A 15387-nucleotide genomic window follows, 5' to 3' on the forward strand; every position below is an offset into this window, starting at 1 on the left:
TGTAAATATGAGTCAAGATGAATAAGGGTATTGATACTTTTAAAGAAAGAATTCAAATCTATTTTGTTGAAGTTAAGGACCTATCTTACTTATAGGCACGCTCTCTATACATAATATAGTATTTCACAAAACATGATCTATGGAATAAACATGGTTAGAGAGTCCAGGCTCTTCACTGGCATAGCACATGAAGATCATGTGCACAGATAAAGTAACTTTTATGGCATGGTGCCTTGTGAAATATCTCAATTAGAATGGAAGATTCTTGAGGGCAAGAGTCATGTGTTTGCCTTTCTGTCTGGTTTTCACAGTACCTGGCACACAGCAGGTGCCTAATAAATGTTTGTGATTGACTGCCTGCCTAAGAGAGTGGAGGTCTATCTAGGAAATTCCTTACCAAAAGATCTAAAGATAGTATATGAAGCTAAGTATTGTGAACCTCATTAAAATGCAACTAATCTCAATACATCCAACTACCACTTTGCCAATGTGTTACCAATGACACTTGGTAAATCACGAGAATGTAATTTTAAATAGTTCTTTTTATAGATTACATGGGTAATCTATAACTATATATATATCTATATGCATAGATATATATATATATATCATAGTTCTAAATTCCTGTCATAATACATTTGGAAACATGAATGGGAAACTGAAACGCAACAAGTGCATAAAGAGTTGGAATACTGGTGCAACATTTAGAAATGTAGACGTAAATGTGATCATTACGATTGCAACACGATGAATCCATTTCTAGTTGGTGGTGTTACACATCATGTTTTATTAGTAGTGTGATTTAACAGTGATAGAATCACATTAATTAGAAAGAATATGGGGAAAAAGAAATAAAAACAGTGGAGTCCTATCTGACATTCAAGCAATTCAAGTCCAGTTTTAGTAGATTTCTGGAAAACAGAATGCCAGAGAGTTACGCAGAATGTGGAAACATGAATGGGAATGGGAATACCATTACATGTAATTATCTGAAGGTAAAATGGTAAATGGATATAGGTCATCTGAATAATCATTTATCTCATAAATGGAAAGGAGAGGTAAGTACATATGTTATATGTGTATGTTAGGCAGCAGGGCTTCATGCAACACATTAAAAATGCATGGAAGTTGAGGAATAATTTGAATGCTTCATTCCTCAAAGTATAATCTATATTTTAACAATTTCATCACAAATACATATATCAGTGACATTGTCGAAAAACCTATAATACAAAAGAGGCAGTGTGGTATAATGCATACAGAGTTGACCTCTAAGTCTGATGAACTGGGTTCAAATCCTGCTTCTGTCACCTAATGTGACTCCAGACAATCCGGGCAGACCCCATTCTACTTTGGGACAGCTCTTACTGTTGTTCTACAGTCTGAGGCCACATCTGCTTCTCTGTAACTTCCCACTCACTGCCCCAGCATCTGCCTTCTGGAGATGACCAGAAGAAGTTTAATCCCTGTTCCATATGACAACTCTTCAAACACTTGAACATGGTTATCCCCTAAATCTTAGGTACTCTAGCCTACACCTGTTCCAGTTTCTCGAACTCTTCCTTATCTGGAATGGTGTCCAGTGTTCTCAACATCCTAATCACCCGTTTCTGGACAAGCTCTAGCTCGTCAAAATCTCTCCTAAATATAATTTGCACAATAGGACAGAGCACTCTACATATGGTCACACCACACAGTTATACATCTTCTGCATTATGGACACAATTTCTATTAATGCAGCAAAATCCTTCCTGATAAGCTAATGTGAAACAAATCAAGATGGATATTAAACATTAATTTTCATTATGAAACATGTTCTACTGAACCAGAAACTTTGGGACACATCTGGCTAGTTATAGAATATACACATTCTATGACTGGCAGTACAGGTTACTAAGACTGCTCATGTTTTAAATAAAAGTATTCATTACCATCTTGACAGCTCCACCTTTCCCACGATTTTTTGGCAGTGTTATTACTCGTACTTTGTCATTTCCATATTTTTGGCAATAATTAAGAGCAACCTGTTGAGTACACAAAAGTAATAAAAGATTAATTTGGGTTACCATTAAACCATTAGTATATACTGTACATGATCACCATTCCCTCCTCCTGGGGCTTTCATGATACTGCCTTCCCTTGTTTCAGTTCCTAACTGTGGACTGTCCCTTTCGGCATTCTTTGCTGGTTCATCATCTAGATCGTTCTAAAGAGTGTTGATTGCTCAAAGTGCTGTTCATGATTTTCTCTTACATTTCCTCCCTTGGTGATCATATCCTTAAATTAAAAAAAAAATCCTCTCTTTGGTCCTATCATCCCTTTAAGCTACTGTTCTGTATCTCTCATCTCTTTCTCAGGCAAACTACAAGAAAAACTGGTCACATTTATTGCCTCCACTTTCTTATTTCCTGTTCACTTTTGAAATCTGACTTCTGACCTTATTACAAGGGAAATGGCTCTCTTATGGTTCTCAGTATTTCTTAACTGCAGAGTCTCATGGCCTTTTCTAAGTGTTTGGCTTCCTGGACCTCTCTATAGCCCATCTGACACTGTTAGCTGCCCTTCTAATGCATGGTTCTTAACCCTTTTTCTACTTGTGTGTCATGACCCCACCGGTAAACTGGTGAAACCTAAACATCCCTTCTCAGAATACTTTCAAAGGTATAAAGTAAAATATACAAAGTGCAAAGGAAATCAATGATACTGAAATACAGCTATTAAAATATTTTCCCCCAAAGTTCATGGACTCCAGGTTAAGAACTATTGTCTGAGAGGTTCTCTTCTGCCTGGATTTCAAGACACAGCTTTCTCCTGGCCCTCTTCCTACCCGCCTGACCCCCTGCCTTTTTTGTCTGCTTAGAGGAATCGTTATCCATGTGCCACACTCCACTTGTGGTTCTGCCACAAAACTTTTCTGGACTCTCTCCTCTCTTCTCTTTTTACTTTCTTGATGATTTCATCACCATAGGTTCTCTCATGGGAAGCACACTGCTTGGCATAGCAGTAGCTGATTAATAAATACTCATTGAATAAATGAATGAATCTGACCCCAGGTGTTCAACTAACATCTCTGTTCAAACAACTAATAAATCTCCAGTTCTAGCTCTTACCCCTCACTGAGATAGCAGTGTTATATATTTCCTGCTATATATCTCTCCATGAATGTACTGTTGCCATCTCAAATACATACAAAACAGACCATCATCTTCTCCCCTAAACCTGTTCTCTCTCCAAGCTCTGATATTTCTATTGAATACACCACCATTCTCTCAGTCATGCAGGCTGCAACCTGGGAATCACTATTTTTCCCTCTCCTTTATCTTCCATATCTAATCAGTTGACAAATCTTGTCAACTTGTCTCCACATTGTGCACAATCCTATTCTCTTCTCAATTCATAGGTACACCATGCTAGCACCAGAGGGTCAGCACTGATCACCTGTCTGATTCAGTGTAATAGCCTTTATAGCTCATGGTAGAGGGAGGTATTCAAAGAAGGAATAAATTCCAAGCACAACAGTTAGCATTCTTCCGTATGTATTACTCCTAGTGGGACTGAGGGTAAAAATTTCCCTTACTAGAAACTTTTCCTTGTTCCTTCCCCAATACTTATAGGTTAAGTGGAGAGCAGTGGACCAATATACAGGGAACCTTGGTGAGTTAAAATGGAGCAACCAGGTGGCACCATATTTCAGAGCACGAGGCCTCAAGTTAGGAAGACCTGCTTTCAAATATGACCTTAGACATTTACTCTGTGACTCTGGGCAAGTCACTTAACCTCTGATTGCCTCAGTTTTATCAACTGTAAAATGGGGATAAAAACAGCACCAACTTTCCAGGGTTGTTGTGAGGATAAAATGAGATAATATTTGTAAAGCACTTAGCACACAGTCTAGTATGTAGCAGCCATTATATAAATGCTAGCTATTATTACTATGCTTAACGTCACATTTTTCTTAGATCAAGTAACACAAAGCTGCTTCTTTACCTGTGAAGTCTGGTCTTTACTGCCATCATCAACCACGATCACTTCATATGTGAATGAAGGATCTTGTTTCTTCAAAAAATAAAAATGGAACACACAATTTAGCATAATTGCCCCTAGAAGAAATCCTGGTAGGAGTTTGAAAACAATTTTATTTAATAACCTAGGATAATCACTTTAAATTAAACTAAAAGTATCTTTATAAGAATAATGATATACATACATATACATAATACTGAGATAATAGCAAGAAGAAAGAGAGGCAGCTAGGCAAGGAGATAGAGAAATGATTAATGATTAGCTGTCTCTCTTGTTTAGGATAGGCAATGAAATAATTTAATTTTTGGTTTTCTTTAGAAAATGTGTTTAAATTTATACAAATAATATATTCCTTCCGAATATAATATCATATTTCAAGTCATGAAACACATGGATATTCTTAAAGGAATCCTCCAATAGATGCTTAAGTTAAAGAAGATGAAGAAAAAAATAAAGAATTATTTAAGGGAAAACACTTCTAAAATCTAAGGGAGAGATTCATTAAGTAAAAAAAAAAAATCATATAGAACCCCATTATTCACCAGGCAGGTGCCAAATTACCAACTCTGAGCATTTGATAGGGCAATAGGAGCAAGAATATAGATTTTAAGCTGAAGAAGGGACATCACGGGACATCTAGGGCAATCTACTCAGTTTCTAGATATGTAGAGTGACATTGGCTGGAAGAGGAGGCATCAATAAAGCCACTCTTCTTCCCCTAACAGAAACTTTCCTCATATTAAAGCTGGCATGCCTTAACCCAAATGAAATTCAAAGACAAGCAGTCACAGAATGGTTCACCTTATTAATAAATAAGGAGCCAGAAGGTGCAGTACTTGAGGATGAAAAGGATTAGGAGGTAGAAGAGGTTACAAAGAAGGAATTCTGAAGGATATACTTTACAATTTCAATTAGAAGTACAGAGAATCATCTACATGCTTGTTTTGCCATAGTGCCTAAAGGAGCATTCTCTGTATACAACTTAGCACAGGAATCTTGCTTCCTTTCCAGGGACTGTTACTTGGGATGAATTTAGCCTCTGACCCAAAAGTCATAAAGACTACCTCTACTCCAATGAGTTTTTTTTAACTAATTAAAAGACCTTATGTTTTGAATGAGAAAATATTTTACCTGTCTCATCTCTAGATATCCCAGAGCTTCATCCATCATCAGAGGCACTGAAAAAAAAAGTAGTTAACTATTGCTCCCAAAATTATTTACCAAGTCAATAAGTCAGTAATAGCTTTGTGGATGTCTTTAATACAATAATACCTAGTAAGTACCATGCTGAAGCCTCACAAATCAATTGGACGATGAGCTGTTATAAATTCACCTGCTTGAAAAAGAAGGATTTCAGAAGAACCTATTTAACTTGCTACTAGGGAAGAATCTGCCTTCTGCTAGTGGATACATTGTAGGCACAGAGAGAAGTAAGATAACTGGGTCATACTAAAGGATCTTCACTCAAATGAAACATATCTTAAATAATCATTAGGAAATGCTGTTCTCCTCAGACCATAAAAATTCTTGATTCAGTAGTATATAAACTTCTTCAAGACAGGAATTGTTTTATTTTTGCTTCAGTATCCCCAGAACATATCAAAGTGCTTTGTACATAACAGGCAAATTTTTCAAAAGAATTATTTTAAACTATAAAATCTTTACAAAGTGTCCACGTTTCCCAAATTGTCAGTATGTATACAGAATTCTACTCCATCCTCTATGCCTATTTCTCTATCCTTTACTGCTAAAATGCAGTGGCTTTTGATATGCATATGATTTATCTGGCAAGGATAAAGTCAAATAAAAAGGAGATTAGAAATTTAATTAAGATCAAGCAAATGTTTTTTTCATCAGCTGTAATCAGTTGTTTTATCTGTTCTTAGTTGGTTAGTCATCACAGAGTATCAGTAAGATAATACATATGAATTTCATAAAGACATTCTTTTTATATTCCTTAAAAGATACCCTATTTCACATCAGTCGTAGGATCAAAGTAGCAGATCTAAAGAAAACAAATGAATTCCTCACAATACAATTCTAAATAAAATGTTAGTGAATTGGTCCAAAAATGTACATTCAGGTTTTTTCAATTATGCTGATTTTATCCTCTTATTTTTCTCTACGTAAAAAAGTACTATTCGTTGTATGGGATGGTTCTATGGGAGGAGATGGGTTGATACTTGCAGAAACCATGGTGATATAAAAAAAAGGCATCCATAAAAACACATTTTTAAAAAAATGAATGTACTAATAGCTATCCTTATTTACAGATATCAAATTATCTCTTTTTAATCCTAATTTCTACATGTTCTATACATGTGTTCATGTTCCTATGATCTTTCTATATAGTAAAAAAAAAAAAAGAATCCTAGAGAACAAAAATTAAGCATCTATATAATTTTCTTTGCAATAATATTAACCAACAAGCACCAACTATGTGTCACTAGGTTGTAGGCATACAAAATCCAAAGTGAAACAGCTCCTTCCCTTAAGCTTACTTTCTATAGGGGGAAACATTTCTGTATATAGGTATACACAAAATAATACATGGTAATTTTGAGGAAAGGAGTAGTAGCTAGTAGGACCAGGAAAGGTAGCATGTGAGTGGAGTTTTGAAGGAAATTAGGGATTCTAAGAGGCAGAAGTGAGGAGAGAGAACACTGCAGTCATGCAGGTGAATGGTGGAATGCAGGAAGTGAGGAATGCAAAAACAGACTGACTGGAACAGAATTTAGAAAGGGGAGTTATAGTTAGAAAGATAGCTTAGGTTGCAAAGAGCCAAAGAGGAATTCGTACTTGATACGAAGGGCATCAAATATTAATCAAAAAGGAAATCACTGGCATTTATTAAGTAGAAGTGGGACATGATCAGATTTGTGCTTCGGGAGATCACTTGGTAGAGGTGTGAAGGATAGATTGGAGAGGGGAGACCTGGGAGGCGGCTTAATTATGAGACTACTGCAATAGTTCAGGTAAGAGGTGACTGAGAGCTTGGAACAGGTGGTGTCCTTATGACTAGAGAGGAGATGGATGTTGTGTAGGAAGAAACAAGATATAGCAACTGATAAGAAATGTGGGTTTGGAAGGACACTAAAGCTTTTTCTTCCAGCCCTTTAGAAATATTATGAAAACATTTTAAAATTATCTTAGTCTTTGGACTAATCTAAAAGAGAAGCCTTCCTTTTTCATTAATTTTGAAATGTCTGCCTCCTTTCTCTCCAAATCAGTCTAGGAATAACTTCTCTCTTATAAGGGAAAAGGGCTCTTGACTCATCCACCTAGAACAGATTGAGGTAATGATCCACCTGCGAAACTGAAGTTTCTTTTAAGCCAGAAGTCAGTCAGTCAGTCAATCAAAAACATTTATTAAAAACCTACTATGTGCCAGGCACTGTGCTAAGTGCTAAGGGTAGCAAGAAGCAAAAGACAGTTGCTGCCTTTGAGGAACTCACAATCTAATGGAAGAGACAGCATGCAAACATTTACAAACAAGGGTCTGAATCCAGTTTGCACTTTGAAATTCATTTGCCATGAAAACCATCTTTCCCACCTATTTGTATCAAATTTGTTTCATTCATTAGTTTCCTTGTCTTCACTCTGTCTTAAGAGTCTTCTGCCTGAAGGGACTTCTTTGTCTAAATATTACCTCTTCTCAACCAAGCTAATGAATTTAGGGTCTATACCAGGTGCTGCTTCTTGTGTCTATTTCTCTTCCTTTGGAGATACTGTAGCAAATCTTAGAGGAAACATTACAACTCTATGAGAACATTATCCTTGGAAAAGTAGCTTTCCTGCTTGGATCAAAAGCTCTCCAATTCTTCTGGGGACTTATGTTTATAATCCTGGAGGCCCAGCACTTAGCACACTGGAGGTGCTCAATATATACTTACTGATCAAATGATCTTCAGCTATTCCTCCTTCTATTATACCAAAATCTTCATATTTATTTCAGCTATCATCACCCTAGTCCAGGCACTAATGATTTTACAACTATAAAATAAAGTTATAATCAAGGTGAAAGTCACGTAACATTTTGTTTGCTTTGTAGTCACTAACTTTTGGAACACCTTTGCTCCCTTCTCCCCACCCCTTATCCCATGGAGAATAAAATCCTGTGTTTTATGCACAAGCCTGAAAGAAACATTTAAAAAAAATTAATCTTGATTATTCTCATCTAAGATTTTCTCCTTAGAGAATATCAAAGACTGACAGAGGCACTCTGATTCTGAAACTCTTTACTTTTGGTCATTTCAGAGTTGCCTTTCTAGGCCCTGACTATAGACAGGATTCCATAGTGAGATAAACAACTATAAAATTCTAATGGCCTCTTGACTGGTATTCCTGCCTCTGGCCTCAATTTCCTTTAATTTATTTTATTTATTTATAATAAATTTTATTTCCTAAAATGTCAACTTCATGAAAGCAACTTTCTTAAAATCTTTTATGACTCTGATAGTCTCAAATCCTCAGTCTAATATTCAAAGCTTGCTAAATCTGGGCCTAACCTACCTCCCAATGGCCTCCAGCACCAACTTTGCGATCTAGCCAAACTGGTTTTCTCACTGGGAAATCTATCTTTTTATATATTACATGTTATATGTTGGTCTAGCACAATGTCTTACAAACAAGAAAGCTTAACAGGAGTTTGCTGAATTCAGTTGACTTCATTATTTAAGAGAGAAGCTGGTATAGTGAAGGGAGAGTTGTTGTCAAAGGCAGGAAGACTTGGGTTCACTTGGATTCAAGTCTCACCTCGGAAATATACTGGCTTTGCTACTCTAGCTAAATAGTCTAATGTCTCAATAATCTGAGCAAGCAAGAAGATAAAATGCAGATAAGGTGTTTTAATCTGAATTGGTAGAAGGAGTTTCCTCTCTTGGGAGTTCCCATATCAATGAAATCACAAGCTTAGTCCTTATGCCAATTATGATTCAACGTTCATGTCTTGCGTTCCTAACTGGAATGTCATATTCCGAAAGGCAGGGAGCAAGTCACACTCCCATGTCCAGTGTTTTTTAGCACCATGCTACAGATAGAAGAGCAATTCAAATCTCTGTCTTTTTTCGTATGAGAAGCATAGGAAAACTGAAGCAAATAATATTTCAAGGAACCATTTTAACAATAATTTCAATGAAATAGGCATTCTGTAAAACTTCAGTACTTTTTAATAACTATTTTATACTTGTCTAATAGTTATTGTCATACTGGAAAAGAATGAAATCCAATGCCAGGATGCAAAAGTTCTTTCCACCTTAAGTTTCTTCCCACTACCAAAACCAAATCGTACTTACATCGTTTTTCTTCATTATACGAAGGCACGACAACGGATAACTGCTTAGTTGGTGAGTCATGTATAGTATATAAAGTTTCCTTCTTGCCAGTTGCATTTGAAAAGAAACTCTTTTCCTTGTGCCAGTAAATGTTTTGAATTTTGAAAACACGTCGAATTACAATTAAAGAAATCTAAAAATAGAATAAAAACATGAAGTTAAATACATTCTGGTCTTTCTCTGTTAGGTTGGATATAGTTAAAACACAATTTCCACAATCTGTTTTTATAGAATATGGCTACACAATTCTGGTATCCTATTGTGATGTATAAAACTGAAATAAAGGCTAACCTTCACTCTAGGATTCTTTAACAGCAATAACCACTAATATCAATAGTGTGATTTAATATTTTCAAAGTGTTTTATAAATATTATTTTATCCTCACAACCCTAGATGCTAGGTTTTACCATCATTGCCATTTTACAGATGAGGAAACCAAGGTAGGCAGAAATTAAAGTACTTCTCCAAGGTGACAAAGCTAGGAAGGTATAACTGGCCTAGGGCTTCCTGATCCAGAGCTCTATTCGTTGCACCTCCTAGCTGCAGAGGGAATTACGGACACCCCAATGTGCTGCCCCAAAAGGTTGAAGATACACTGTTGCTGTTAGCTTCCAAAAGAACTGCTCTCGATGGTGTTCTTTTCCCTTTGGACACTGCTACTTCTGCTCTCCAGAAGTGTCATCTTTTAGTTCTAAGTATATTACCTGGAAATGTCTGAAGAATCTACTCTTCCTTCCTCATGTTTTACTTCTACTCCTTACTAATGGCCAGGTTCAATGAATAATTGTAATCCTTCCACCATCATTGTCCCAGGCTCCTAAGTTTTCCACCTGAGAGTTATCTTTGACTTCCCTCTGTCTCTTACCCACATATACAGTTAGTTGGCGAGTCCTATCATTTCTACTTTCCCATTATTTCTTACATTTGGCCCTTCCTCTACCCCACTGTAACCATCCTAATTCAGGCACTCTCTCCTTGATTAAATTACTGTAATTTTTTCCTAACTGGTCTTCTCATCATCAGACTCCTTTCTGATCCACCTTCCACACCACTGCCTAAGCGATCTAACACTTTGCTATGGGTGCTATAACACTCCTATGTTTAAACAATAATAATAAAAAAGTCCTACTCTGGGGTTCAAATTTATTCATAAGCTGGCTCCTTCCTACCTGTCCAATCATACCTCATGTCACTCTTCTTCATGTAATCCGTGCTTCAGATGAATGGAACTACTTTGTGTCCTTGCTCATGCCACCCCCGTACCTGGTATGGGCTCCTGTCCCTGCTCTGACCCTAACCACCTGTTGAAATACTTCCCCGTCCTTTAATATCTAACTCTTCAGATGTCATCTTCTCTCTGAAGTCTTCCTTGATTCTTGTCTTGTTTGGAGACCAGATGAAAGTACACCCTCCCCTCCTCAAAGTTCTTCTGGTCCTTTGCTTGGACATCACCTTTGTATTTATCTACTCTTACCCTTGCAGGATTTTTGTTTATCCTTCCACTCACTCATCAGATCCTCAGCTCCCTGAAAGTCTAGGTCAAGTTTCTTTTTGCATGTCCAGAGTTCAGCAGAATGCATATAGTAGCTGCTCAATAGATTTACTGAATTGAATTTATTGAATCCCCCTGTATAACTGTCTCAACTCAAGTTTCCACATTTTGTTACCAGCACTATGATACTTTCTAAGTACCTAGGCTTGAAACCCTGAGCTAATTTTTAGTCTTTTTTCTTTTTTATTTCTCAAATTCAGTGGCCTTTTCTCAGTCTTCATCCTTCTTGGCTTCTCTGGAACATATCATACTGCTGACCACCACTTCTGTGATAGCTGGAAAGACCCTCCTGTATGGGTTTCTGTGATGTTCTCTCCTGTTTCTACTGCTACCTATCTGACTACTCTATCTCAGTCTCCTTTATTGTACTGTCAACCATGTCCCTCTCTCTACCTATGAGTACACCTAAAGACCCTGTCCTAGGGCCTCTTCTCTTCTCTCTCAACAATCTAATCAGCTTTCATGGTTTCAATTAACCATTCTGTGCAGGTAACTTTCAGATCTGTATTCTCATCCTCAGTTTTTCTCCCGTGCTCCATTCCCATAATACTAACGGCCTCCTGGATAATTCGAACTAGATGACTACATGCACCTCAAACTCCGCATGTCCAAATTAAAACTCATTATTTTTCTTTCCCTTTCTCCCACCCCAACTCACCTCTCTTTTGAACTTTATTATTTCCGTCGAAAGTACCATCAATCTTCTTGTAACACAGGGTCAACCTTGATTCCCTATGCTCCCTTCCCACTCATATCCAGCTAGTTTCAAATTTCTATGTCTGTAACATCTCTGGCATCTACTCCATACTTTCTATTTTCATCCATTACCCTAGTTCAAGCCTTCATTACTTCTTGTCTGGACTTTTGTGATAGCTTCCTAACTGGAATTCCTGGTTTCTGTCTTTCTCTTATTCAATTCACCCTCCACATTTATTTCCAAAATAATGTTCCTAAAACACAGATCTGACTGTATCACTTTCCTACTCAAGATTCTTCAATAGTTATTTATTGCCTTAGATTAAAATGTAAACTCCTCAGCTTAGCATTTAATGCCATTCATTTGACTTCAGACTATATTTCCTCATATAATTTCTACTTATGTACTGTACTATGTAGCAAAACTGGCCTACTAGCTGCTCCTCATACATAACATTCCAATTCCATCTCCATGTCTTTGTACACAATATCCCCTCACAGTCTGGAATGTAGTCTCACCTCCACTTCCATCTAGTGGTACCTAGACCATTTAGTCTAAGTTCCTGAAGCCTAAGGATGCTAAGTGACTTGCCAAGTATCAAAAGTGAAATCTGAACCCAGATGGTCTTTCCACTGTGTATGCTGCTGCCTTGTTTCTCTGGTAACCAGTGATCCATGACTGAGCTTTTAGACCACAACCCCAGCACCTACCATGATGATATACACAGAACAGTTGTTTTGCTGAATCAATTAATTATCTTTGTCTAGATTCATTTGATCAAGAAATAATGGCCCAAATGTAAAATACTGTTTGTACAGCTTTAAAGTTTATCCACTTTAATTCACACAACTCATTATATGGACTGAATGTAAGTTTCCAATTGAATATAAGCTCCTTGATAGGAAAGCCATAATTAGAGATTCTTGAACTGGAGTAAATTAAGCTAAAGTATGAACACTCCTGTGTATCGCTGAAGTAAGCCGGAGACAGATCATGGGAGCTGAATCAGAAGAACTGGGAAGTCATGTGAGGCTAGGCTGGGATGAAGAGGTCTATAAGCCAGGCACTGAACTTATTAGGGAGAAGAAAGAATGTCTTGGAGTTCCAGAGATTTCAGTCATAAGGATAACACAATGAGCCTTAAAGGAAAAAGAGTTGGCTGTTGAGTGACAGTGGCAGAGAGAATACTAGGGAGCAAGAAATATGCCAATTCTTCCTCCTGGTCTTGTATGTTTGGGGTTGTGACATATAAGTAGCCAGATTTGGAAAAAAAGTCAGAAAATCCAGCATCTTACAGAGAGAGCTAGGTTTTGGTGCACAGCACAACATAGAAGCAACATGAGAAGATATCTAGGGAAAACTGAAGGTGATGGCTGTGTGAGTGAAGGAGTCAGATGTGAGATATGTTGTAAAGGCAGAAAAGGCAAGTTTGGCAAGTGACTGGATATTTGTGGGGTCAAGGCAAGTAAGGGGAAAGTATAATGCCAAGATTATGAAGCTGAGAAACCACAAGGATGGAACCTTTAACCTAAATAAGGAAGACTGGAAGAAAGAAATCTTTATGAGGAAGGATATCGAGTTCAGTTTTAGACCTATCAAGATTAACATGCTTCTGGGGCATCTAGTCTGGACCAGTCCAGTGTGCGTGTGCTCACAGGTATCTGCCGTATCATCTCCCCCAAGACTAGCAGTCCTACTCCCTTGCCTTCTCCTGGGTCCACCTGCTTTTCTCAGCCACCAACAGGAGGATCCCTAGCAGCAGGAGAAAGGGAAGACAGATCCCTCCTCTTCTGTAACCAATCTCTGCTCCTTTAATGTTTTCCTATGTCCCTTTCTCAGAAGTAACAGGTCTAGCAAGAACTGAGGAAGGAAAAAGTAGTGTTTCCCTAGATGTCAGTAGCTGAGGCAATACCTTGGCTTTTCTATTGCAGATTATTAAAGATGATTTTCTCCCTCTGTGTTTTCTTAGGACATAGCATACATAGTACATAAGATGTTTCATAAATAAATGTTGTTGATAATTCTTCAATGTGTGATGACTTCAATTTGAGGAGTGGGGCAAATGCTGGATTCTTCATAGCTCCAAACAGGTATGCCTTTTAAGTTACCGGAAAAAAATTAATACTGCCCAATTTGACAAAATGATCTGTTAGAATTCATCTCTTACCCAGATACAAGTCCCAAGATACTGAGATAATAATTATGTACATTGCTTCATCTAGTGAGGACCTTTTCCAGTTACACTGGAAGTGGAGAACTGAGAAGTGCATTTACTAAATGGACTCAGCATTTACTAAACACACTGCCTAGAGTATTACTCTTTAGAAAGATTCATTTCAGTACCATCTATTACAGACATTAGCCAAAATTTCCTTTTAAAATTATTCATAATTTATTAGAAGTATCTATTCTACCAGAGTGGAAAGTACAAGAATAAACTCCTTATAACAGTTTATAACAATGAGATCGGGGGTCTTTATAAGGGGATACCAAACTCCGCATGTCCAAATTAAAACTCATTTTTCTCTCCTTCCTTCTAAACATATGGGATAGTCTAAATGCACCCCTACCTCTTCTTTCTTCCAATTGGGATTATCTTCATTTATTCACACATTCATTCATTCATTCCTCTTAGCACATTACCTAGCACAGGAGAGCTTTTTCTTACGTTCATTCGTTCATTGACTTATTCATCTCCCCTTCAGTTATTACTAAGGAGCTACTTCTGGCACTGTCCTGCCATCACTTTTCCTAGGCAATGCGGACAAAGACTGGAGCATGCGGCCCAAGAAATGAAGAGGAAACATCTCAGGGTCACAGGATCCAGAACAGAGGGTGTGCTAATTAGTCTGGAGAGAAGAGAGGCAGGAAGGTGGGGTCTAAAGGGCACCGATTTGGAGGCAGAGAAGTTGCGTCTGAAAATTAATGACTTTGAGTCTGAAGTGACTTTCTCGCCAGGCCTCAGTTTCCCCATCTGTAAAATGGTCCCTTCCAGTTCTAAGTCTAGGGCCAAGGGTGAGGACTAGAGAGTGGGGTTGCTCGCAAGGCTGAGAGGGCTGGAGACAGGGGTTTGGGTCGGAGATCCTGGGCAGGGCTGCCAGGGCCTGGAGCCCGGGAGGGGAATCGTCCTCGGGGAAGGCGGGCCCGCCGGGCCGGAGTCCTGGATCCCTCCCCCTCCTCACCAGGATCAGCACCGTGGGCACCAACACCAAGAAGAGCACCGCCGGCTGCTCCACGAAGGGCACCATCCTCCATCCCCAGGGCCCGCAGCTTCGCTGGATCTGGCCCTATCCCGCACCTACACCTAAGCGGAAGCGCCGACAGTTCGGCCGCTACGGCCCGCAGCCGCGCCCCGCCTCCAGCGTCGGGAGAGACGCCTGGCCTAGACCCGCTTCCCGACCCGCTCCCACAGCGCCGCCTGTCGGCAATGTGCCTCGCTTTGACAGGCTGGCTCCCACCGCGCATGGGCAGTCCGAGCCTCTTGCCCCGCCCACCATCAGCGTTTCCGGTCCTAGATGGTCTTAGCTCAGAGCTCCTCCTGGGCTTGGATTTGTTGGCTCTTTTTTAAGATACTAAGTTCCTGGAGGGAAAAGGGATCGTCCCATTTTTCGGTCAGACCTGGCTCCAGGAGCCTAAAGCCAGTCCCGGCCGTACTTCGTCTCACTCCCCGGGGCGATATCTCCGAGAGATGGATATTTTGGTCCATCTCCCAAGGAATTGAGTATATTAAGTGGTGCTTTTATACAGTGTATAATGGATTACCTGTAAAAACAAGAAAACC

At 38.7% G+C, this 15387-nt stretch overlaps 1 protein-coding gene across 1 annotated transcript in view; it reads right to left on the reverse strand.

Annotated features, from left to right (window-relative positions):
• ALG5 (ALG5 dolichyl-phosphate beta-glucosyltransferase) overlaps positions 1-15050 on the reverse strand; it is a 45438-nt gene extending 30388 nt beyond the window's left edge. The window contains exons 1-5 of the mRNA XM_072610387.1: positions 14789-15050; positions 9318-9489; positions 5155-5201; positions 3988-4056; positions 1932-2024 (exon numbers count right to left, since the gene is read on the reverse strand). Coding sequence (XP_072466488.1) covers positions 1932-2024; positions 3988-4056; positions 5155-5201; positions 9318-9489; positions 14789-14854 — 447 coding nt within the window. The 5' untranslated portion in view covers positions 14855-15050. The remainder of the gene's footprint in view (positions 1-1931; positions 2025-3987; positions 4057-5154; positions 5202-9317; positions 9490-14788) is intronic.
• Between the last annotated feature and the right edge of the window lie 337 nt (positions 15051-15387).

Source organism: Notamacropus eugenii, chromosome 5 (assembly GCF_028372415.1).
Source record: "Notamacropus eugenii isolate mMacEug1 chromosome 5, mMacEug1.pri_v2, whole genome shotgun sequence".
NCBI lineage: Eukaryota > Metazoa > Chordata > Mammalia > Diprotodontia > Macropodidae > Notamacropus > Notamacropus eugenii.